Here is a 26,622-nt window from a genome sequence, read left to right as displayed (position 1 = left end):
ATTTCATCAGGCCCAACACGGAGATGAAAAACACTGAAGGAAAATCAAAGAGCACATTGGCTTGCAGGAAGCATTCTGTTTTGAAACCGCTCTTGTGCGATTGATTCAAGCATTCTGAGTCAGATTCATGGTACGAAAGCTGTATGGAAATATTCCCAGTTGTTGATATTTTTCGATGATTTTTTTTGTTAACTCGATGAACAACGATCGATATCGATAAAAACAGTGAAAGCAACTGAATAGAGTCTGACAGGGCTCTAGCTATCTGTCAACATTACTCAAGGAAACTGTCTTTTAGCGAAGTTACAAACGCTCGAGGGCTTGGAAGTAAACACAACACTGACAACAGAACCTGATATGAAATCAGTTTCCGCCAGTGATAGAGCCATTGGAGTGCTTCACAGATCTGCACGCTCTTAGATGTTTTTGTGCCAAATCATATAATCTTTACTAGAAACATATACGGCCTGTGATACTTTTTCAAATATTTGTTTCACGGTTCAGATTGTTTACCATTCAATCCACAGGACTCGGCAAACAAACGATGTCCTGAGAAAGGAACCCATTAGAGAGCCATTCACACGCGGATCCGCTGTGATAATTCCTTGAATTGAAGCGACGGCTGTAGAACTTGTCAGGACTAAGCTCAGGTACCGTGGGGTTTTCTCTGATACTTGGAGGGCTGTTGTGCTGATTATAGGCAACGTTATATATGCAATTTTTTTTTGCCTTGTTTCATTTTCTTGCCCTAACTCATTATGGAAGCCATTTCTTTGAATCTGAAATACTGAAACAAATCTTTATCCTGGCCATGCCAGACAAATGATATGTAGTTGCAACGCAGTACAATTAATGTGTTTTACTGGCCTTTGAAGTCTTGTTTGATGGTTGCGAGGTAAGATAGTCGGGTCATTTCTTGTTCATAATAAGTTCATGCCAGTTTCAAAGTATTCACGTACCGTCGGCAGATAACAAACCGTAAGTTCTACAACCAAAAACAGAGAAAAGTAAGAAGGTTGCCGCTTCGGTCAAATATAAACAAAAACCTATGTGGATAGCACTAAAGCGAAATATTTTCTCTCGCGATCGCCACTCGCTAAACGTTATTGCCAACTAACCCACAGATAGCAGCGCGAGAAAAAACCCTTGGCGCACAACCAAAATTGTTATTGCCTGTGCATGTCGCGCGCGAAGGCGCGATAGCCGGCCAAATAAGGAAAGTATCAGTGCTGACTTATTGTAAAGGTCATGTGTGCTTGTGAAAGTTCCTTTAAAATCGACTTTTTAAATTAACCTCAATTTTTGAAATCAATCTTTGCCGGCTTTCCAATTTCCTTCTCCTCTGATTCAATCTGTGAGCTATTTGATAAAAATATTTCGTTAATGCTTTTTTGTTCTCTTTCTCTTTTGCTAAAATATGTCTAATGGATTAATGGATGGCCCTGAAGATAAATAATGCTAGTGACTTTGAGTCTCGATATATTACAGCTTAGATGCTTGTTCTTTTTATTTTGCAAAAGCCCAGTTACTATGGTAACACAATCTGTTTAAAGAAAAATAAGAAAAAAGGTCTATAGCACATTATTGGCCTCGAACACCAATAAACTATTAGTCTATAAAACTGAGGTCGTTGCTGTAAAATGACATTTGCTTTAATTTTCACCGGTCCACTGTGTTCAAAACTAAAAATCATATAATAAAGTCAAGAATATGATATGGTAGATGATTAATATTTAAAGAAGTAAACAACCTCACTAAGAATTAGGTCTCTGTGGCTTTTCATTCGCACGTTATTCAGAAAAGTGTTTTACCCTCATTTATAGAGCTTTGTATGGAGACGCCATGTTGGTGCCCCTCCAGGGACACACTCGCATGGCCACCGTAAAGTAACAGAAGCATCCGTCATTGAGTTATTCCATTGAAACGAAAATTTATTACTCTAGAGCTCCGACACGTTGAAATTAATACTTCTTCTAGAGCAAGAACTGTTCAGTTCTTGACCATCAGTTCTTGTCGTGTACTACGAATCAAAAGATGAGCGATGGCTCATCTTTTGACCTACACGACAGCCTTCTCTGGCCGCCATTTAATGTCACGCGACGCATCAACTTGGAAACTCAAACGTCTTCTATTACAATGCTAACACGTTGCAAAACCTCAAGTTTCAGGGTCCTATATCTGATAAAACTTTAATAGACTATGGCTGCCATACTAGCTACGAAACTACAACGACAACGGTAACCGGGCCTGCGTTGGCCCAGCATGCAGTGGGCCTAGAGCTCAGTCCTAGCATACGATACTACAAAAACTAAAACCTCAGAAGGAGAGGTAATTTCTAATTTTGGAATATGACTACGAAACATGAAAACCGGCAATAGCAGAAACTAATTGCTCCAAGAGCGTTTACTCGGGCTTCGTATCGCAATACCAAATCGTGCTTTACAAGTGAGCTCACTGAACAGAATGAAAACAAGTAAAAGAATCAAATAAGCTTAGATATTCACTATTCAAGTTACTTCGTTGATTATCCTCTTTATCCAGTTATTTGCCTCACCTTCGAAGATTCTTGATTTTTTCCAAAATCTGATGTGTTCGTCTCGGCATCATAGTTTGTATTCATAGTTTTTTGTCAGTGTTTTTCGTAGCTTGAAGTCATATATGGCTCTTTTGGTATCTCGTGAGAACGAGCCTGAACTTTGCTACTGAAAATTTGGCTGGCTTTCATGCCAAACCGGTTCCGAAAACATTCGACATCATTGAATGTGAGATGAGCGTATAAGGCATGATTCTTTCCAAAGTCTTCTTCACAAACACAGCATTCTGCAAATTGTGCTGTCCAGGCAGACCGAGCACACGATTGGCAAGCTGTCGCAATTCTCATCGCCAGTTTTCACGGTCTCCGCTAGAAACACCTGGAGGCTGGGACCACGATCCCCCGCTCCATTTTGGCGCCCAAGAGAAAATGGCTTACATTTCAAGACTCGGGATTTCTTACGGATGCCCAAGTAATAACAGCAATAGCAAAGGATAAAAATAATTGAAGTTATAATGATGAATTAACATATAGAACAAGCCAAGAATAGCATTAAACAATACTCAGCAAAATAGTAAACCATTTTAAAACAATGTACTCTATCAAACCAGAATGTTTTAAAAAATTGCGTGACTTGTAATATTGTTTTAAAACAGTTCTCAATACATCGCCAGCTGTAGGTTCCATCATCAGACTTCTTCTGAAGTCTGAACATATTACCATGAAAACAGTAACCACATGTGCGTATTGTGCACCTGTTTTTATTGCATCCCTATCGCGACATTTTCCTTGCATAGTATTGACCGCCCCGAAAATGAAAATGAAAGTGAATGAAAAAACATTAAATGGTTGAACGACATTTACAAAAGAAGTTCTCTTTTAAATGGCCCGGTTTATATTCAAACTTATCTAGCTATATAATGTAATTGAAGTGGTTTGACTTGACTGCTCATGCGATAAGAGAAATTACGGCACTACTTTAGTACAATCCACCAATGGCTTAAATTGATACTAAACTTGACTGTCTATTGGCCAAAAACAAACTGTTATATCTCTACTGTCGTTATTAGCAATCAGTCGTATGCAATGTTGGATTTCAGAAATCCTTGCAAAACATTTCAAGGCGTATTGAAATACCTCCTACAGTACGTATTCGGAAAATCGATTTTATAGTCTTTAAAACTTCCCACATATTATTTATCAACTTTAATTTCTGGTGCTTTGTTTGCATGTCAAGAAAAGAAAAAAGAATAAATAAACCCCTTGTTTGGTTTAACCAGTGCCCGGCGGAAGGAACATAAATTTCCACATCTCTCACGTTAGCCAACAATTCAATTCTCTTTACCCTTGATTAAGGTAAGGCATATTTTGTTTTTCTATTCCCTTCGTAGCTAACATTCCTTCCAGTAAAAAACTAAACACTACACAGAATAAGCTTTATAAAAATGCCTCGTTTCATAATAGGTTGATTTATTTTGCTTACAGAATGTTATTTGGTTTATTGACGTTATTTTCTACTCTGTCGAATTCGGCAGTGAGTATTCATTTCAACTGAACTACGCAATTTCCCGGTGCAAACCTCGAGCCTGTTTACGAGACTAGTACATTTTGCAGGGTTTATTGTCGGTTTTCTTTATCTGGATTTATGTAGACTGCATACGTTTACTGACTGAATCCATCGGTGATTCAGTAATGGCTGGGTTGTTACTTAAACAGTTCGGTAACTGCCGTTACATTCAAATTTCCGTTTTCTGGCCGCTTTGGCTTCTCTGAAAGAAATTTCATTCCACACCACATGAAATTGCACTGTTAAATTGTTACAGTACTTTCCAAAGTGAACTACCTAAAGAACTCGCGGGAGCCTAGAAATCACCATAAACGATTACTCGTCATTCTGAACCCGGTTACCGATAGCCTCTCTTGAAGGCGATGTTAAACTGAAGTTATGACTTCATGCTTAAGAGAAAAAGTGTTTTATTTTTGCCCACTTCATGATCAAAAACAAGGCCGCCAAATGTAAACTCTTATTTTTTCCTTTGTTCTGGCTTGCTTGCACTATGTGCAATTTTTAAAAGGTAAGGCTCTACAGGGGGTCATAAGATCATTTTGAATTGTTTTCGGACATGTCCTTATCAACGACTTGTACCAAAGCTTAAAGCGTCATCTGAACTACATGCACATCAACAAGATTATTTAATATGTTACGGGAATAATTTATTTTTAAGTAAGACAAAACGTCTCGCTGCCAACATGCAATCTATCTTACAATAATGTTTGGTTGGGAAAGGTTAGAATTTTAGAACATGCTAGGAAGGATATCAAGGTGTAAATTTTTATGAGACTCCCCCAATTTTCGTGTGAAGAAAAATAACCACATATCGGCGCAGAATTAATCAACCTTTATTTAAACTCCAACTGAAACCAACATTGTCATCGACTGATAAAAATACTAGTGGCAAAGAATTAAAGCATTTTACTTTAACATTTTTCAAGCTTAAATCGTCTAAAAATTAACAACGTTTATTGTCAATCAAAAAATTAGACGTCTTAAAAACGAATGAAGGAATTTTCGTTTGCAAATGCACCGGGATCGGTACAATAAAGCGTGCTGCACATAAGAAGTAATATATCAAACACGGAAGACCGTGTTTGACCACATTCCCAAACACCGAGAAGAGAGTTGAAAATACGACGCGAAGCGGAGTATTTTAGATGAACTTCGAGGAGTTTGGAAAAGTGGTCAAACACTGTCTTGATTGTTTGATATATCTCCTCAATCGAGACTAAAACTAAGGAGAAAACGGGAAAAAATGAAATCGCAAAAATCTGTGCTAATTAAGATCAGATATCCAAACACTGTCACAGTCATGACTTCCTTTGTTTAAACTGGAGGAGTTATTTATGAGTTTCCCGGGACTCCAAAGCTGCAGTGCAGAACTACAGAAAAATTAAAATTTCATTTTATTATTGCCCAACAAAAAGCTAAAAAAAGAAAGGAAATCATGTGAAGAAGAGTACTGACTACCTCGACCATCCACAGGGGTCAACTGACACAAAATTAAAAGGATCGAATAATGTTGAGATAAACAATAGATTTTTTTTATGCGCATGATTTGATTAAACTAATAAAAACGTAGACTAAAGCACGAGTTCCTGCCACACTCTCATGCACAATGGCGCAACTAGTGGCACAATGGCACAGTAAATTTGCGAACACTTTTAGAATGCCATTAGAATAGTGCTATAGTAGTCAATAGCGGAGAGGCCAACACGAATACAAAGCCGTTGCTTGCGGAGCCCCGTGCACTTGGCTGACCATCCATCCCACATATCAAGACGTACACTTCCACAGCGCCTGTGCACTTGTTTTGAAAACAAATCAAGAATTTAAAGCGGCCTTTCAACGCTTCAGAGAACAAAATGTAATGAACAAGTGCAGTGTTCCTTCGAATTTAGAGTGCAATTTCGAAAGGAGAAATGTTGGCAATGTCATCACCAAGTTCCTTGGCTTCATCTTGCATGAGCTTGATTTTTTTATTCAAGTTTCCTTAACGATTCTTTCATCTGGTCTCTTTATTGTGGCAACCTTCGGCTCATTCATACATGATTTTCCCATCTTTTTGTGTTTTTTTTAAACAAAAACATTTGAACACCAATTTATCGTAGTGGAAATGCTTTGTAAGGTGCTATAAACAAATTAAGGACTGTGCAGCTACACTTTTAGGCCTGCGTAAATCTAAATATATACAGTAATTTTAACAGTCGATAAATAACACTTTGTGTACTTAAATTCCGTATAAGAAAAACAGAATTATCCGAGGTCCAAAGTCTACAATGCGAAAATACGGAATTCGTGCACTCTTACACGGATAACATGTGCGGAACTTTTACCCGCCGTGTCGGTGCATTAGCTAAAATGCCTCCATCCGGGAAAATAACTCTTATTCGGGAAAAGGTAGGCATATAGCCCTTTCTTTCTAAAAAAATATCATTAATTCAAGAGGCGATCCAGTTACCCTGAAGATAATGCCTCAGGCACTCACGTAGCGACATAATGTTCAAAATTCGTGCATAAAATCAGTTTCCATTTTATGAAGTAAAATTAACAATTTCTCCACTAACTAGCGCCCGATACTGTTTGTTTTTTTTTTTCAAAAAGGCATCAAGAGAAAAGCGCCAGACTTGCCACTTTGCGATCTCTTTAATCTCATTTGTTATGCCTTTAGTTAGCATGTTCATAGTTTTTCCCTAGCCAAGGTGTGATAAACAATTGACACGGTATTCTGTGGATAACATTTTTTTACGAAAAATAACCAAGAAGTTGTTCGTAGCAGAACTAGTAATGAGTGCAAAAATGTTCATAACTTATAGTTTTGCAACGATATTTCTATTTAGGATTAAAACTTTTTTCATCTTCTTTAGTTACTCCTTTTGCGAAAACGTATTGCGAAAACTGCCCCTGGCTGTTTTCAATTTTAGATTTCTCGCTTACAGTGTGCATTATTTTATCTTTTTTTTTTATTTTTTTTTATTTTTAAAACAACACGATACTTAGGCATTCCAAAACACATTTCAAGTTATCGCCATGTATATGTTGTGTTTCAATAAAAAATACTCTTTGTAGAATTTTAGTATTTTCCTTTGTTCTTACATATACTTTATTGTATATTACCATACGCTAGAACAAACAAAAATGCTAAATTGTACCGTGCAAGGGTAAAACGTTAGCTGTTGGGTGATGTGAATTTGGGCAGCAGGGACTGCGCAGTGGTGAGAGCGCTCGCCTCCCACGAATGTGGCCCGGGTTCGATTCCGGCCTGGTGTCATATGTGAGTTGAGTTTGTTGTTGGTTCTCGCCTTGCTCCGAGGGCTTTTCTTCAGGTTGTCCGGTTTTCCTCACTCCACAAAAACCAACATCTTCAAATTGCAATTCGAGCAGGACAGAGGACCCGCGTGAAAACCAGATGTATTTAACAAATATATATTGCTGCTTTAATTTACTGTACTGAAATCGCGAAGATCAAAGAGAGAAGAAGGTATTAGCAAAACACAAAAACATCTGGCATGTATAGAAAAATTTATGTTTAATTAATATTCTTTGACCGATAGGCAGCATGAACAGATTAATTCGATTGTTTCTTCAAGCTCATTTTCGGATTGGAAAATAAAAAACCATATAGCATTACCTTTTGAATATGGCAAAATTTGTTTTAATAATAACAATTTTTTTCCTTCGACTACAACAGCAATTATAAGGCCAGAGTAATTTTCTCAAAGAAAACACCAAAAATTATCAACTGATCAATCATAAAAACCGTCAGGGAATCAATCTTTTCATTTTTCAATGTGAAGCAAAAGTTTCGAGAAGAGTTCTGTTTAAACGAAAAAGGAAGTTTGAGGAAACTGACCTATTAACTTCGGACCGTTTAATTCATTTGACTGCATGCGGATTTCAGTTGTCAATTCTAAATTACCTCCACCTGTCATAAAGTCCCGGATGTAGTTATCACGTAAAAGAAAGGATAAATACTGATATAGTGCACGATCGTCTTGATACTGTTATACGGCTTTTGAGGACAGCCTGTTCAAGACGAACTGACAGCGGGAGACTCAAATCTCTGTGAAAACGGTAGGAAACACTAAGATTAGAGCTTTGTCAAAACTAGCACCTCGGTGCAATATTCATTAATCTCGTAGGTTTTTCACTTCAGTTCACGAATATCTTAAGCGTATATATTTTAGGTGTTTCTACATCCTATGTCAAATGTATTCCTCATCATTTTTTCGTTTTGTTATGCTTTCTCGGCGAAACCGCGTTAAATCAGAGCTAATACTCTGAATAGCGAAAGTGACAGACATAACACCATTTAACACTTCCGAAACGGAGAAATATGTGTCTCGAAAAATGACTTGTGAACTTTTAGAAATCTATCATCATGTCACTTGCTCCAGGGAAAATTTCAGTCGGTAGTGAAACTGAAAATAAGAAGAAACACAAAAATGTTACTTTCAGTCCGTCGTTGAAAAGCCGAATATAGTATTCTGGATCACTTAAATTCAGCAAGAAAGAAAGATAAATGTATTGTAAGAAATTAACTAAGGCGAGATTGAAATACTTAGAGAGATACATTGTAAAGGCAATAACTTATTCTAGCACACTAACAATATATATGGCACCAGTAAATATATATCATCGGAGAATAAATTTTGTTCTGCAACAGATCTGAGTATAGAGGCATTATTTTAATGTTCCATATATACAACATTTATTCATTTCTCGTGGCTTTTCTTCGACACCAGTTTCTGTATACAATTGGTAGCAAAGCCCGAATTTTTTTAAAAAAATCGAGATTTATTGCGCGATTAAATATATGTCATATTTTACTCAAGGAAATTAAAAAGTCTAGCCAGCCTCTGTCTGTATTTTTAATAACTTCAAAAAGCTCATGCCGTGTGAAACAAAGAAACGAAATATAAATTTAAAACAGGCGGTGTTTTTATTAAAGAAACCAGCCGTTGCCTATGTTTAAGTTAATCATACAATAGTAGCCCATCGCTGGTTTTTTATTACTTTTCGGTTGTTGTTTATTCTGGTTTTGCATCTTTTGTAGTTTTTTGGGAGATACCAAGGCGTATTTTCGGAACACTTCATATCTTTATCTTTCCTGCTTGACTAGACAAACCCTTTAAGAACTCTCTCGAACTTTAATAATAATTGTGTCCATGCATAAACCTATAAACCAGACCCCGTTCACAAAAAATGGAATCCGGCGATTTTGAAAACTTTATTAATAGTCTCATTCGAAACTGTTTTTTTTTTTTTCTTTTGTTCTTTTTTTTCCTCAAAAGTGGACTAAAAAACGTCGTTCGGTTTCAGCTTTATTTAGACTCAACTGAGGAACTGATTTGTCTTTGTTAGCTATTTCCACAAGTTTCCGGATATTTTGGGGGATATCTAGAAGTTTCTGAGATATTTAGAACACATACTTCTAGGATACTTAAAAACATTTATAGCTTGTTTGGCTTAGCCCTGTAGTTTTCCTCGCTATCTTCTTGAAACAATACTCAGTTCTATGCTACAAAAAATCCAGTTCAGCAGCTTCAGTTAAAAATTCGTATTCCGACCACTAAAAGCACTAAAGCCATTTTTCTAAAATGGCGGATGCTGGCAACACCAAAGTGTGCGAATCTTCTCCATCTAATCTTTCTACTACTGCAAGAAACTTTTGAAAATTTTTGGCCTAAGTGGCTCAAAATCGGTTTATTTTTCAAACAAAAATAAGAGATATTTAGGGGTTTTCGGCGATATATGAAAAAATTTTGTGATATTTCTACTTTTTTGAGAATTTCTGGAAAGGTACTTAGGCGTCAATCAATCTTAAAAGGCATTTGTTCTGTGGTGTTTGGAAGTTTGCTGGTCCGCTCCCTTTATTTCAAAGCTAGAAGCTATTTTCAGGCTATCTACAGAATTATAAACACACGAGCGTTTTGATTTTAAAAAACAAAGAGGCGGCAAAGGAAATATTTCCTCAGCTGTATTACATTCTCTAACATTGTCAAAAGTCTTTCCTCCACTGAGAAGCACACACGATGCATCGATAGCTAAAATTACTCTCAGTGTCGTAAATAGTTTGGCCTTTCCACAAATATGACGTAAAATCGTCAAAATACCTTACGGAAATTCCCAAAAAATTTTCTAAATATCACAAAAAAACGTCCCAAAATATCTCGAAAGACCCTCTAAATATCTCTTATTATAATAAAGTTTCCATATAACGCGCGCTCTGATTGCCTGAAACAGCGTGCTTTATCAGAGAACAGAGCACGGGTTGATGACGGTAAGTTGGCTTCCAAATTTTTGCTTCGGAATTTTGACAAATTTGACCCAAATTAAACATCCCCTGTGACTCAGACAAACGCACTGGAAGCGAGCTATTTTTCTGCAGTAAATATGGCTCACAGAGACCATTGTTAGCAATAGTAGTGTTAAAACTGTACTAAAATAACAAGTTTTGCTAGATTCCTGCCGACAAAACATGTACAGCTGTAGTGAAATACACAAATTCTCAACCTAAACAGTGCTTCGATAAAGAGATTAATTTTTGTTACGAAGGCAGAAATTATACCAAGAAGTAAAACAACGACAGAAAACAATTGAACTGTCTCTGTTTATGATGAGAAGCTTTATTTTAGTAAATTTACAATTAAAAATGCTCATTTGCTCAAACAACACTTACATGCAGTGTAGTAACTCTCGTTCTCCGGTCATCTCAGCGAAGTAAACCGACGAGTGGTCAGTGCAAAACTTGCTCTGATATTCTGTTCTGTGCTCGAAGTAGAACCAGTGGGAGCCGTTAAGTCTTTCTAACTTTTACGCTAGTTCGGGCAATCTTGCTGCATGCGGCTACAAGCCGTAAATAACTGTAGCTCCTTTCAAATTCAACCCGGCATTTCGCATTTTCATCCACAAGCTTTGAGCTCCGCGTTTCGTAATTTCCACTGGAAAAGTGCTCGTTTTCATGGGCCACCTTACGGCTGGATTCCTCTGGACTATAAACCTTTACCTGCCTTGAGATCCGTATTTAAAATTAACTTAAAAGCGAACTTTGAAGGCATCGTTCTTCTCTCGAAAACCGCTCAAACTTCTCGAAACTGAAAGCTTAGCTGAAGTCCAGTTTGTGATTGACAGCTCTCGCTTCGTTAGCCAATCAAATTATTTGAACAATTCTAACAAGGATTGTGATTGGCTTATTTTAGCGTGCTTTATCAGAGAACAGTGCACGGCTGACGCCACTTTCGTTCGTTTGGAAAATAAAGTTTGGTTTGAAAATTCAGCCGAATGCGTGGGGAAATTATTCTGATTCTCAAGAAGTAGGGAAAAACACTCGACTACGTCTCGTGTTTTCCCCTACACTTCTTTCGTGCTCTACCGCTTCCTGCGTGCTTTACAACAGAACAGAGCACAGTCGGGGCTTCTTTATTTGTTAATTGTTGTTTTAAAAATGAACCGATTTTTTGCTCGAGTTAAAACAATGGACTAGAATGAAGTGGAATGTAATAACTCTTAACGCTGCAATTTCCAAGTGGACGTTAAGAAGGGGAACAGTGTGGGAGGTCTGACCTAAACATTCAGTTGACGTTAAGCGAACAAGTGAATTTGTAAGAGAAGCTCGAGAAATTGCGTTCTATGTCGTTCTCACGCGCCTCCGGTCTCAATCTTAATTCTTTTTTAAGTTCTACTTTGTTTTGGTTCATTATTGCGGAACTCCTTTGATGTTTTTCAAGCATAAACTGTTATCTGGAGGGTGTTTTCCATTTGAAGTTGATTTGCATATCTGATATCTCTAAAACAGGCCTTTAATATATCACAGTGAGATAGCCCTGTTGGTTATTTTAAGTCTGTTGTGGTTTAAAGTACTACATTGCAGACAAAACATTCAAATTTAAAAGCCTTAAGGTCTGGGTCAACAAGGATACATTGTTACAGAAACATTGTTGCGGAGGCAAATGTTTCCCAGTTTAGCTGCGTGGGAAACATGTTGCGGAAACGAATTTTGCATCTCGGAAACAAAAATGTTTTTGCCTCAGGTCAAAAACATCTTTGCTTCCCATACTCACATTTGGCTACCGACACATATGCTTCTCAATTTAGCCGCCATGAAAACAGTGTTGATGACTAGTTTCCAGTGCTGCTGATGAAAAATGTTCCCCAGCAATGACGACGGCGACGCCAAGGACGACGCCCTGTAACAAATGAATTTGCACTTTACCTTCGAATTTCTCAATTATCTAGATCTGTCCAGCACGCCGATCGGTCGAAGAACCTGCTCGAACAGGTTAAATATATAATGTCCAAGGTCAATTCCAAAAGGAAATACGAAAAAATAGCTGTGCAGCTGACTGACATTCAGTAGCTTAAGAAACCACGACGGCGACGCCGAGGACAACGTCGATTAAAAAATGAGTTTATATTTTACCGACGAATCTCGCGGCACCTTCAAGTCACCTACTTTGTTTATCACTGCCAAAGCTATCACAAAACTAAATCAGGACACATCGATATTCGAAATGAAAATTTAAAGAATTAGCTCTCGTGGTTTAAGTTCTCCAGACAACGCAGAATTTGGTCATTTCACGTTGTTATTTTGCAGAGGACGGCAAAGAAATGTACCAAGAATTATAACGCACGTGCGCAGCCATTGTTCTCCTTATTAAACCTTTTGCTTAGCGGTCGTTGCCGTCGTGGTTTTCTAAAGCTCCCTGTTATCTAAAATATTCAAACCTTGGTCATTTCACGTTGTTGTTTTGCAGAGGAAATGCACACTTACAACGCATGCGCATAGTCATTGCTCTGTTCATTTCGCCTTTTTCTTGATTGCCGCTCCCTTCGTGGTTTCCTTAAGCTACATTTGTTACATTTTACTACGCGCTGCGGTGACGGAGACATTTTGTTGGCGTGCCGGAATATACGTAAATAAAGGTACTCTTTGGACGATTTCGAGAACCTAAACAAACTTAGGAAGTCTCATAGGAAGCCCGACAATAATGGATTGTCTTTGTGAAACGGCACGCGACAAATAGCAGGAACCATTTAGCAAGCGAGGGTGCCTTTCCAAAGCGGACACATTTTTCTACGAATCTCGTTATTCCTTGAATTGGGAGCCAATACTTCCAACAGTTGTTACAGTCTACGTTTTGCCTCACCAAAATATATACCGTGTTATAGATTATCGAGTTAGACCAACGCACAACGGTATTGAGTGGCTTCCATATCGTAACTATAGAGTCTTGTAATTTCTGTCAAGTCGGTTTCGCATCCCCTTTAGTTTCCTATCTGCATGATTGATGAGAGATCAAAGTTGTATGCAGTGCGCAGGTGTGTGTATCCTTAGGTATGACATATGACGGGAGAATGATTGATCACACCGCATTAAATTGCGCTTGATAGTTTGTTTTTCTAAGCTAAAAAAAGAGAAACGGCAATCGAAAGAGCTGCTAAATCAAACAATATTCTGTACGCAGCTGATCAGGGTGAGTGCTCTCTACATGTTATACTCAATAGCAGTATTTCACGGACTTCATCTCAAGGTAAGATTTTAAATCTCAAGGTAACAGGCAAATTGACAATTCAATCGCGCCCTGGGAAACCATCGCAAGTTTTACAGCCAGAACGGAAGCGTTTGTGGCAAGATAAAATATTTACTTCTGATATTCTCTGTGCTTCCGAATATCGACTACAAATTTCGTACAGTACGTATCTTTTGGCTTAATTTTCTTCTTTTCCGTATCACCTGCCCGGTTGGTTCCTTGTTGGGTTGTTTCGGTACTCGCCACTGCAATTTATAGAACCTTCGCATTGAAAACCTTAAGAGCAAAGAATTGGAAAAGTTAAGTACCTAAATTTTGAAATAGGACTGATTCTCTCCGCGTATGTATATTTTTATTTTATTTGAAATATCGGCGAGATGGACGACATTCCAAATTGCTTTTGATCCGAAGGTCAATGTCTCATGGAACAACTGCATTAATTCTACTTAACAGCCGGTTAACGCGAAACACAGCCTGAGAACAAAGCAAGAGAATAGCTCCATGTGGAAACATCGTCTTGTGACTCAAAAGCTTTCATGTGTCGAGTGAATGATCACAAGCTTCTTTGTCTTCTTCTTCTTCTTCTTCTTCTTCTTCTTCTTCTTCTTCTTTTTCGTCGTCGTCTTCTTCTTCTTCGTGGCAAGGTAGTCTTGAGGTACATCCGATTAGCTCTTTTCTATATCGACTGTTTCCATGGAAACGATCATAAGCTGTGCATTTTTTGTTTTTGTTCCGTCTAATAAACTAATGAAATATCGGCGAGATGGACGACATTCCAAATTGCTTTTGATCCGAAGGTCAATGTCTCATGGAACAACCGCATTAATTCTACTTAACAGCCGGTTAACGCGAAACACAGCTTGCAATATTTCGGCGACTGTTACACTCAGCACGTACCTGAACTAAAACTGTCAAAAACAAATTTGCGCACTGTCATCTCTAAATCTGAACCGGAAATCCTAAATTTCATTTCGCAAATTGTTAAACTGAGAACAAAGCAAGAGAATAGCTCCATGTGGAAACATCGTCTTGTGACTCAAAAGCTTTCATGTGTCGAGTGAATGATCACAAGCTTCTTTGTCTTCTTCTTCTTCTTCTTCTTCTTCTTCTTCTTCTTTTTCGTCGTCGTCTTCTTCTTCTTCGTGGCAAGGTAGTCTTGAGGTACATCCGACTAGCTCTTTCTTGATTGGGATTTTTCTATATCGACTGTTTCCATGGAAACGATCATAAGCTGTGCATTTTTTGTTTTTGTTCCGTATAATAAACTACTCAAGCTTGCTTGAGCCGTTCTGGGAAACATTTGCCATTGATTGTTTCTGTTCGGACCTTGTTTCGCTCCCCAGTACAGCCCTTGCGCTTGGTAACCGTCGCGGTCAGTATGAGGTTAATTTTGATAATTGATAACTTATAGTACAATTGCCGTGCCTAAAGGGTCATCTTTCGTGTTGTAGTTCAGACATATTTCACCCGACTGTAGGGTCACTTCAAAAAAGGCCACCCAGCTGTGTAACTGGGATTTATACAGTTTGCTGTCTGTTTCCCTATTGTAAACATGATCCGAAGCTCGTGTATTTTAACTTCATGCCTCTGCAACTTGAAATGGTTTCCATTTATTTCATGAAAGCTCAATGGTCGAAGGGCACATATACTGGTTGAACGTCACAACTCTTGCATGAAGAACTCGGTAAAGTTGCCGGGACAAATTGCAACATCTATTTCTCAGAAAACAAACAAGAACACAGCTCTCTGATGTTCTGAATATACTAACTTCAATAGATTTGCTAGGAATGCTTCGAATAAATCAACCTATCTTCACTAACCTCTGGTATAAAAAAAGCGCCAAAATCTAAATGCAAATCGGCACTTACGAGCCTGCAATATTTTCTCCACCCACATGGGCGCACGCGCTCATCCGTACCATATCACCGAGCAATGAACCTTTACACGGTTTCTGAACGCCATCTTATCTGAGGGGTAAACACGGTGAAAATTACAGTAAACATATGGGGAAAACGGAGAATCTAACGACTAACAACTCACGGAAAATTCTAGTTCAGAAGTACTTATTAATTAAAAACAAAAAATACTGGGTAATGGAATATACTAATCGCATTTGAGGGAAATAGCCTCGCTATAAAAGCCACAATTATTAAAGGTTTTCATTTTCCCATACATTTGTCTGTAAAATAGAGTCGCAATTCGCAGGAAAATTTAGAGACATTTATGTAAAAAATTAAAAGTGCAATTCCTCTTCTTACAGCAAATCTAAGTTCTTCAAATTTGATCAACTCAGAACGTCAATCACACTCAACTTATTGGGCATGGAACTTTTTACTCTTCCCATACATTTACTGTAATTTTTGCTGTGTTAGTTCTCCCCCCAAGTAAGATGGCGTCAGAAACCGTGAAAAGGTCTATTGTCACATGACATGGAGGCGATGTGCCAGCCAGTCAGTCCAAGATGGCGTCCAAAGCACGAAATCGTCTGGCATCGCGGAAAATACCCGTGGGACGCGATTAGTATGCGTTCTCCTATCGTCGAACGCAATTAGCTGGTTTTATAGCAGGTAGAGCGTTCTAGATAAGTTTCAATATTTTTTAAGCAGATGTTCATATTTGATGCATGTGTTTTTTCAATTTATTATTTTTTATTACATTACATTTATTTCATTACATTTAAAAGGAGAAACCTTTACACGCATACTTGATTACATTACATGACATACAGGTAAAACATCCCAGATAAGTTTCAACATTTTGTAAGCGGATATGTGCACTACAGTACTTCTTGATCCAGCCATACACTTTGGCCTTTGGCTTTTCTTTCATGCAAGCTCGGTTTTTAAAGATCGTTCGCTCTGAAATATCTTTCACCACATAGTTTTTACATTTCTCCAACGGTCATTAATGAGGGTTTATTTTTCACAGTTGGCACAAAAATTGCGATCACCAGCTTCTTTTCAGACATAAAGCATTTCAGAAAATATCCTGATTTTGGCGGAAACATTGACGCGCCAAATTTAACCCGGAAAGTAGCCTGTGTACATCCGCTCCCTCCCCTCAAAAAAATCTCCAAAACACGCAGAACTTAGTTATTTCACGTTGTTGCCGTGCAAAGGACGGCTAAGAAATGTACAAAGATTTATAACGCACGTACGCAGCCATTGTTCTACTCAGGAAACCTTTTGTTTGGTGGCGTTCTCGTTGCCGTTGCCATCGTGGTTTGCTTAAGCTCTCTACCCCAACGTCCTTGATCGAATCCCCATGGTGAAAACTTTTAAATTATACTTTTAAAATGTTTAAATAAAAGCAATCAGCACTGCTTGAAAGTAATTGCCGATAGCTTCCGTTTGGCTGTGCACACACTTGGGTTTAAGTCACGAACGACCTTGTACAGTACAGCAACCAGTATCACATAAAAATATTGTTCAATAATTTTCATTTGAGTATCCGCACATCACAGACTGTCCTAACATCCACAGAATCCATGTAAAAACCACAATAATTCACTTGGCTGTTTAGTTTCGGAACTAAAAAGGCCTATGGGTTTGCACTGACCTTCAGAGATATCGTAAACAGACCTTCAGACGCCGCCTTTCAAAGCTACATTATTTTAGAAATAAACATCCTTGAATTCATCAAATAAAATGTTTAACCCTCTCAAGGTTTTATCTGACAGACACCAATTTTGGGTAATGCATGCATTTATTCTTGTCTGATATCAGTGTGATATCGATCACTATAACTCGCAAATATTTTTTAATGTCGATTTTGTGGTTTTTAACGAACTTGTGAAAAGAGCTTAATTAATGATGTAGTTGTAGAGAGGATTTTTGATTATAATTTTTTTATTGCGAAATCTTTTTCCATTCTACCAGTGTGCTAGACCAAAAAAATATTTGCCGGGAAGTGTTATATTGCTGTTTGTCCATGGTTGAAATGATTACTACGATATGACAACTGCACAATAAAAGGGCGTCAGTTTTCTCAAAGCCTCCGTATATTCCAAATTGCATTGTTTGCCAATCACTAATGACAACATTTAACTTCAAAGCCTTACTCGGTGTTTCTCTTTAGTCTGAATGCGCTAGAAAAAATAAATCAAATTTGTCACATTTAATGGTGTACAGTTTGAAGTGACTATATGATTGATTATCAGCAGCACTTCAAATTCTGTTTACGACCAAGGAAACAATAACATCGCCATCAATACGATGTGGGCAGCTGGTTAATTTAATTGCTCTCTACATTTCTACTCGCAAACTGGTGTTTCATGATCAAGCTGCGAGATTAAAAGGTAAGGCTGGTCTGAACATTGAAGATATGTAACTGAAAATATCGTATGCATGCGCTTGAAAATTTTGCTCTGGGACCGAAACAACACTTGATCAGCCAAACGAGGGCTGCTCTTAATGAAAATGAGATGCACAATATGTACTCTGGATACCGCTTTGCAATTCTGATTCCGAAGATAACATGAAGACTTGCAAATCTGAGTTTCTCTTAAACGCTTTTTCGGAGAGACTGACCAAAAAGATAACATTTGTAAGGATCGAAACTCTACCAAATTTTCCGGCCTTCGTGCCAATTAAGATGCCTTGAACAACGTTCAGCTGTGCAGCATTCACTGCAGATGTTTTTTCATGCAAAAGAAGCTTCATTTCTACTTGAGCATAATGCAAAATTTTGCATCTTTGCTCGATGTTCGAAATCGTTATTTAGTAACTCTCCTATATTTGATCAAGATCACCATCACGAAAGACCACACACTTCAAGATTTGTTGGCGCCAAAACGGTCAAGAATGCTAAGAAAAAGGGGCCATGAATTCCTACTCCCCCAGATAAGAACTGAGAGATTAATGAACAAATGTCTTTTTAAAATTGTGCAGATTTTAAATTGTATTCATCTTATTGTTACACATAGATTTTAAATTGTAGATTTTAAATTGGATTCATCTTACTTTCATTCAGGATTTGATTGTAAAGACTCGCGGTTTCTGAGTCTGACGTTTTTCAACAAGAAATAGACTTAATTCATATTATATAAGAAAGCCTGGAATTTAAAATCAATCAAGTCACAACAGCACCCTGAGACTTTTTTAAAGCGTTGACATGTGTTAACAGCAAAAGAGTTCGCTTGCAGTTTTCAAACATCACACAAATGCTTCTAAGAGTGAAATGTGATAAGGATCGGACAGAATACGTAATTCAACGCGGAATTTGAACAATTTATTCCACATTTTATGGTGGACTTATACCAGTAAACTAATTTGCAACTGCGAAGGAACAGTGCAGGTTTCGAAATAATGCAAGGCCGAGCTATAGGCCGAGCTTTATCCACTTTTACTGAACTGAAGTAGTTTGGAAGTAACATATCAAACACGAAAGACCGTGTTTGACCACGTTCGAAACAAAGAGAAGAGAGTTGAAAATTTCAACGCGTGGCAGATTGTTTTTGACGAGCTTCGGGGTGATTACTTGATATATCTTCTCAATCGAAACTAAAGCTAAGAAGAAAACGGAGAAATAAAATCGTTACAATCTATGCTAATTAAGATCAGATATCCAAACACCGACAAGGTCATGATTTCCTTTGTTTACACTTGATGAATTATTAATGAGTTTGAGAAGCTTTCTTAAAGAAACATATATTTAGTCGTTTTGAGAGCTGACAAGACGTACGGTCCAAAGGCATTCCGTTCCATTTCATCGACCCTCATTTTTGCGCGAAATTTCATGACGTCAACGAATGAAAAACAAATTCGTTCTCAGGTTTGTACCAACCACTTAATCCCCGAGAGAAAGAGAGCGATAAGGGACTGGGTCAATCATTTTTATCGCCTTTTGAGCTTTCTCAGAAAACATAGGTGATTCGATTTTGATATTTGCGGCGTAAATAACTAACCAAATGACATAAACACGTTTTCTTCTCTATCTAGCTAGCGGGTCTGTTCTTGTTAAAATTGCATGGGACTAACTGGTCACCAACGAGAGGTATCGGGACTCTGAGATTAAGATTATCAGAGTTTAATCCACGACTACTACTACTTCTACTTCTTTTTCCTGTTCTACTGCTATGCTTCTACTTAATACAACTTTACAATTCGCCTATTTTTATGCTAATTCTAGCTACGCCTAGGATTCAAGCCAAGGGTAAACCAGGTGGTACAAAATAAAGTACTCGGATGTAAATACTAAACGAACGCAGCTGACTTGATAAGGCAAGCAGAGATTAACCAATTAAAAACTAGAAAAACAGAATAATCTTTAGCGACAGCCTACCCTGGATGTATCGAGGGGAGGTAGAAACCAAGGCCGCAAGAACGATACAGTCATGCACAAAGGTGAACGAACGAACACAAAGTTTTACAGTGAAAAGTTTCTAAGGCAAACGGAAGAGGCGTTTAACAATACTATTGAGTGTTCCACATTTGTGAGTTAACCTTAGCTCGACAAATCTAAGCTTTCTCAAAAGCATAATTTCTAAATATTTGGCCCCACAACAAAATCTTCGCTTATTGTGTATGTCCTTCAAACTGATCACCTGTTTGTAGACCAAAATAACGTCATTATACCAAATAACAACTTTTAAAAGTGTTCTGCTTTAGCCGACATATGATCAATAGAGGTAAGTTCGTTCAAAAATTTGCAAAATATATGTGTTATTCATTTTGTTGTTCGGTAAACAAGACGTGAGAGAAAACGCTTAAATCAACTAAAATTATTGTGAAAGCGAGCATTACTTTCTTATATTTTATCTTAGTCTGTTTAAAATTTGGCGGATTGTTAGTTTTGAAATATGATTGTTATGTATAAATAATTCAAAAACTCGGCTAGACTTCCTTAGAGTAAGATTAAAAATTTCTTTTGTAGGTCTGTTTATAACATTAGCTTTACAATGGGCATTTTAGTTGAGTTTTTTCAAGCCATGTTCTCTTCATAAATAACTTTTAACAAGAGAACGTGCCAACACCAGAAATTAGAGATAACCAACCAACCAACCACATGCTGGATTTAGTTTAATTTGAATTTGAATTATGAATATTGTGCACGGCAACTTTGCGTGCTACTCGCTGAAGAAATTGCCATCAAATTTGTCTGGATGACTTCCAGTTCAATTTGAAAAGAATCGTCTGCTACCCATTGCGTTCAGTGGCGCCTGTAAACGGTTAAAAGGTTTAATTTCTATTTTAATTATAAGTATTGTGAACGACGACTTTGCTTATTGTCCGTGAAACAAATTGTTATCACTGATTTTTGTCTGGATGACTTCTAGTTGAGTCAAAGATCAAATTTAAAGAGATAAATCTGCCACTATATTTTCGGTTAACATTTCTTCAATAGAAATCACGAAAAAAACCGTCTATTATTTAAAGGGGTTGGCAACCTTCGTTATCTCTTTTCTTTTTTCATGATTTCCATTTCTTATGAATTATCTAGGTCGGCTCGTTTTCCTTGAACGAAACCAACAGTCTTTCTGAAATTGTGTTCAGTCAAAATTTACTTGTGGTAAAATCATACAAAATAGGAGAAACTTACTATTTACTTTTCCCATGGTCGTCAAGTACGTACACCCTTAAAAAAATTACCTCAATGTTTCTTTAGTCGCAGTTTTTGTGCAATAATGGGCGCACTGACATGATTAATTGATGTTTTCGAACAAAATTAGTGTGGAGGTTTGTGTATAGATAAGAGTTCTCTGGCAGTTATTCAACATTAACCGAGTCGTGGGAAATCAGCACGCTATTTAGACTTGTGCACGAGTGTTTTTGACCAGTTTCACACATTCCAGCTCAGAGCCAAGACTTCGATTCTGCAGTCATCTAACTGGATGATTTCCCAGTCGGGTAACTTTTTCGTTAAATGGTATTTCTTATTTTGCCTTGAAATAATCGTAATTTGTATCTGTTGCAGGTTTTATCAACACAAGCTCGGCGATCATATTCCCCGAAAAATGAGTCTGGAAAACAAGACGGAGGTCCAGGCCGGAAATTCGTCCGTATATTTGACTAAAATGTCAAATATAGAACTGGGGATAATGGTTGCACTTTATGTGCTTCTTTTGGTGGCCATCATAACTGGAAATGGACTCGTTCTGTCAGCGTTTTCCATCAACAAACGCCTGCGCACTGCCACCAACACGCTTATAATGGGTCTGGCAGTCAGTGATATTCTTGTAGGCTTTGTCTCCATTCCCTGCTGGTTGTACATTTTCACATTGTCCCACAAGCAATCCCCAGTGAACCCAACAACGTATCAGTTGTACATCACGTTTGATATCTTCATTGGCGCGGCCTCTATACTTCAACTTACAGCGCTCAGTGTGGAGCGCTGTCACGCAATCGTCCGACCGATACGTCACAGAACACTCTCCATGAAGGTTTTCTATGTTATGATAGCGGTTCCTTGGTTGTGCGCCGCCGTGATGGCAAGCTTACAACCGGTGCAGTTTCACCGCTGGCAGGAGGTTTACACGCCTCTCGTAGCTTCTACTTGCTTCTTCGTGCCATTTGTTATCATTTTCTTCGCTTATTTTTCCATTTACCGTTTCGCTCGCTCACAGCCAGGAAGACGAAAAATTTCCAAGCACAGAGCTGTGAGGCAAGCTTTCAAAAAAGATCTGAAACTGTCTGTCACGCTGGCTTTCATTACAGGATTGTTCGTTGTTGCCTGGCTACCGCTCTTTGTTGTGACAATGATTGGCACGTATTACAAACAATACCTCCCTCCCACCCGCGGGACGGATCGCGTGCTCCAGTTTGTCAAGTTTTGTCACTATAGCAACAGTGCACTAAACCCAATTGTGTACGCTTTCAGGAATAATGAGATGATCTCAACCTTCCGCTACATTGCGCATCTTTTGCTTTGTAAAGTGCAACAGGAGCCTTTCTCTAGAACCTCGTCTTTTAAAACGATCTCGAGAAGATACTCGTTGCAGAGCAGTCTGAAAAGATCTTCCACCAAGAGTGGAAGTGGTAGAGAAAACAAAAAAGAAGAAATCAAAAGAAACAGTAACCGTGCAAAGACAAGTGAAACGATGGTGTTTTTGTATACAACTGTTTAACTTTAAGAACACAAACGGGGCGTTATCTCAGGCTCCGTCCACACTATGCCGGAGAAATTTAAAAGCGGAGTTTTCACTCTGAAAAGGCATCAAGTGTTTTCCATCCTCACTAAGCCGAAGAAATTTAAAAACGCAACAATCACCGGTTATTTTGGATTTGTGTTTGAGGAAAACTCGGCAGGGAAATCACATGATTTATCGTGACGCCACCGTTTTCGAAAAGCGCCGTTTTTAAAATGTTTTCTGTCCACGCGAAAACGAAAAGCGGCGATTACAATTTCTCCGGTTTGAAGAGCGTTTTAGAAAAGCTCTGTTGTCGTGACGGATTAGTGTGGACGGTAGGCCTATCCGTAGAAATAAAGCTGCGTTTTCAAATTTCTCCGGTGCAGTAGGTGTGGACGCTGCCTGAAACCTACACCACAATGGTGACTGCCCGGAACAGACAAGACAGGACTATGGTTTTGCACGTGCGTTCTACATCGTGGGACATTTCTTTTTTCACCTGCGTAAAATGATTAAATTCTTCGTCTGAGGCAACGGGAAAAACGACGCCGAATTATTAATATTGAATGCTGACAATGACATAGATCTAGAGTACCAAAACCAGTTGACGTCTTGAATAACAATCAAGGTATTGCAGCTTGCTAAAATGATAATTTAACTATATATTTAGCCTATAGAAATACTAAAATAAGATTAAAAATCAGCCTAATCACATTAGGTGCAGTCTTTAATGTTCTTAAATGAACTTGTAGAGCCACAGGGCTTTCGTCAAAATTGTCCAATTTTCATATGCGCAATATGTAATATTAATAGGCCATATTCGTATCCTTGGTATTGGACCGAACTATAACTACAACGGAGACTCATCTGGGGAAATATTTATTAATGTCATTTGCATTTGACAAGACTCTCCTCATTAGCCCTAGTTGCAAGCTAGTTCCGGTCCAATGCCGAGAATCCGAATATTAAGCACTTAATGACTGGCCCCACGGGAAACAGTGAGTTTTGTTTCCTCTCGATCTCAGTGTTCAACTCGGCGTTTCATCCACGACACGTGACACGTTCTCCTCCAATCGGAAAACGTATTCGGGTTGAGATGTATAACAAGGCCTATTGATCATCAGTCCTTTCAGGGAATTAAACGCTGGCGATCTAATCAACCTGGAAGGACTAGATAAGGAAATGTTCAGGACAAATGAATTTTAAAATAATAATAAAATTGTTGGAAGCAGAGAAGCTCATCTCTCGTTGCACAATTTAATGATTTTTTTTTTTCTATTCTAAGAGATAGAAAGAACCAAATGACTCACGAGTGTCGTGACTTAAAAAAGGTTTTTATATCATAAAGTAACTAGAACTTGTGCCACACCCCCCTGGAGGAGATTGCCTCCGGGGGGGGAGGCTCGTCGGAAACTTTGAAAAGAACCCCTGAGGAATACCAAGATCCTGTTTTGTGGGCGTGGCTTGAAATGCTTTTCACCCCTGAGAGGAAACACTTCTAAAACAACACATTGTCTCCTGTCACATCTTTTTCGGCTTAAGACCCTAAAAAATTAACCCAAAAGGCTCTCCCTGTGGACCTTTTGAAGCTGAACACCCCAGGAAGTACCAAAACCGCTTTTCTAACCGCTAAAAGGTTCAACAAGCCGTCCTTTACAAGTGTGTGTGTGTGTGTTTTTTTTTTTTTAGATTGACGTTATAACAATTCGCCGGTGCCGACTTGTGTCTATTTAATTGTCTCTGGGTGATAGCTTATACTTTTGTCCTCAGAATTTTACAAATTAAGTGGTATTTTTGGATTCTACTTGCGATGAGCTCCTGAAGAGGACCACAACGGAAAGAATTTCTGCAAATTAATTAAGTGGCAAACTGCCTGAAATACTCCCAGGATAACCAACGATTGACCATAAGAGAAGACCTTAGTCCAGGAGATGTCACCGCACTCTTAACGGTGTCTTCTTGATCGAAACAAAGAAATTTTAGCGCTGGACTAAATGCGCTTTCTACTTTCTCCACAAAGTGGTTCAGAACGGCGTGCAATGGAAGGTAATGGCCCCTGGGGGAGGTACTTTCTATAACGGCCTAAGCTCGGGGGAGGCTCCGCACAAAAGGAATACCATTTTTGGGCTTTAGGTATATAAAAATACAGGGATTTCACAAGTTGAGGTATATCAAAGGGTAGAGAAATCTGTTATTTAGTTATCTAAAAGGGCTTTCAATTAACATACTACGAACACCCACCTTATGGCTGTATCATTTAATTTATTAAGCACTACATGAAAATGACAAGAAGACTTCTTTTCCTGGCGAGTCATTCATAATACGGACTAGTTATGAAAGTATGTGAAAGGGTACCTTTTTTCAATTAAAGGTATACAAAAGGGGTAAATTACCCCCATCTTAATGGTATACAAAAGGGGAAGGGGTTGGACTTCGGGGAGGAGCCTCCCTATGTAAAACTTTGAACAGTACCCCCTCTCCCCACTCCCTCTTCGGTATTGGCCCTCCAGCCGCACAAGGATCAAAGGTTTCGAAGAACACAGAGAGAAGACGAAGAAAGCTATGCCTGGCTTTATTCTTTCAAGATCAAGCACACTTTCATCGTCACGCACGTTTTTATTGATATCCAGTTATCACGCGCGCGGTCATCCCATTGCTCGCGCTGTCATACGTAAACATTGTCATCATTCATTAACCACTGCGCGCGGAAGAAATTTAAAAGAAAAAATGGTTGATTTTTCATGAAGGATTCTTGAAAGATTCCTTCTTAATTCACAAGCAAACGCGGAAGATCACTTGATTTTTACCCTAGTTCTTGATAGAAATAGGAAAATAACAGAATATTCACTGCGCAAAAATTAGACCTCGCGATGGTGATGACGAACGATTGACGTCTGAAGGAAACGACTGTTGCGTCACCGCATCGTAAACTTTTCATCAGCTAGGTGATGTGTTGACCTAAGGAAACATTCTCACTGCGTGGGCGAGTTAGCTCGCAAGCCTAAGCAATGACTATTATCGTTTTGACAGAAAGAAAAATAACTTTATCTTTGCACCTGAAGATACTTGGAATTTCTGTGTAAATAACTGTACAGCGTTTATCTTTACATAAGGTATGTCAGTATATTATATAAGGTAAGTATGTAAGTAATATTTTGTTATTTCCTCAAGCCTTTTTACTTTGCAAAGAGACTCTCTCGAATTAAGCGAGCAGCAAAACCTAAACAACAGTGAAAATTCATACTAGACATGTCCGACTCTTAAGTGTTTTTCAGAAACCGGAAGTACGCTGGGGTCATTTGTGTGGAAAAGAACCGTGAATAAACTCAGTTCAGTCCCTCATATATTCCTTCTTGACAGTAACCAAACGCGCTCACCGTTTTCCCGTCACGTCTGCCGCCACTGAGTGCGTATAATAGGAAGTTTAAGTAACCACGACAGCGACGCCAAGAAAAACGTCGATTAAAAATGGATTTATATTTTACCTACGAATCTCGCGGCACTGTCAAAACTACCACAAAAATAAATTTGAAACGCAGCGATATATTTGAAAGAGAAATTTATAAAATAGCTTTAGTGGTTCACGTTCTCCAGACAACGCAGAACTTGGTCATTTCACGTTGTGCAGAGGACGCCGCAAAGAAATGTACTGAGAATTACAACGCACGTGCACAGCCTTTGTCGTCGCCGTTACCGTCGTGGTTTCCTTAAACTCCCTATTGCTCGATTTCTACGCCCGGATCCCCTTATCTTAGCAAACGTATTTACTTTGGAATTTAATAATGCACTCCGATTTGCTCATATCCCAATATAAACAGTGTTAGGGTTATGTCATAACTTTGGGACATGGTATGAATATATATTTCTGTTTCTATAGAGCCAGAAACAACGGGGATACTTCGCTGGTGGTAGTGCTGAGGCCTACTCGGTACTG

General features: G+C 38.4%; 1 protein-coding gene across 1 annotated transcript; it reads left to right on the top strand.

Annotated features, from left to right (window-relative positions):
* The first annotated feature begins 535 nt into the window (after positions 1-535).
* Positions 536-23,924, top strand: LOC110056043 (trace amine-associated receptor 1-like). Its single transcript, XM_020762478.2, has 2 exons — positions 536-650; positions 21,536-23,924. The coding sequence occupies exon 2, from the start codon at positions 21,576-21,578 to the stop codon at positions 22,683-22,685; it is 1,110 nt and encodes a 369-aa protein (XP_020618137.1). The 5' UTR covers positions 536-650; positions 21,536-21,575; the 3' UTR covers positions 22,686-23,924.
* Positions 23,925-26,622: the final 2,698 nt, after the last annotated feature.

This window comes from Orbicella faveolata, unplaced genomic scaffold (genome assembly GCF_042242905.1).
Source record: "Orbicella faveolata isolate gen_17 unplaced genomic scaffold, um_ofav_v1 contig_24, whole genome shotgun sequence".
Taxonomy (NCBI): Eukaryota; Metazoa; Cnidaria; class Anthozoa; order Scleractinia; family Merulinidae; genus Orbicella; species Orbicella faveolata.
Note: the sequence above shows the minus strand (reverse complement) of the source record. Positions and strands in the feature narration are given on the sequence as shown.

Excerpts from the sequence above, each read along its gene's own strand:
- LOC110056043 (XM_020762478.2), top strand. The coding sequence starts at position 21,576 with ATGAGTCTGGAAAACAAGACGGAGGTCCAGGCCGGAAATTCGTCCGTA.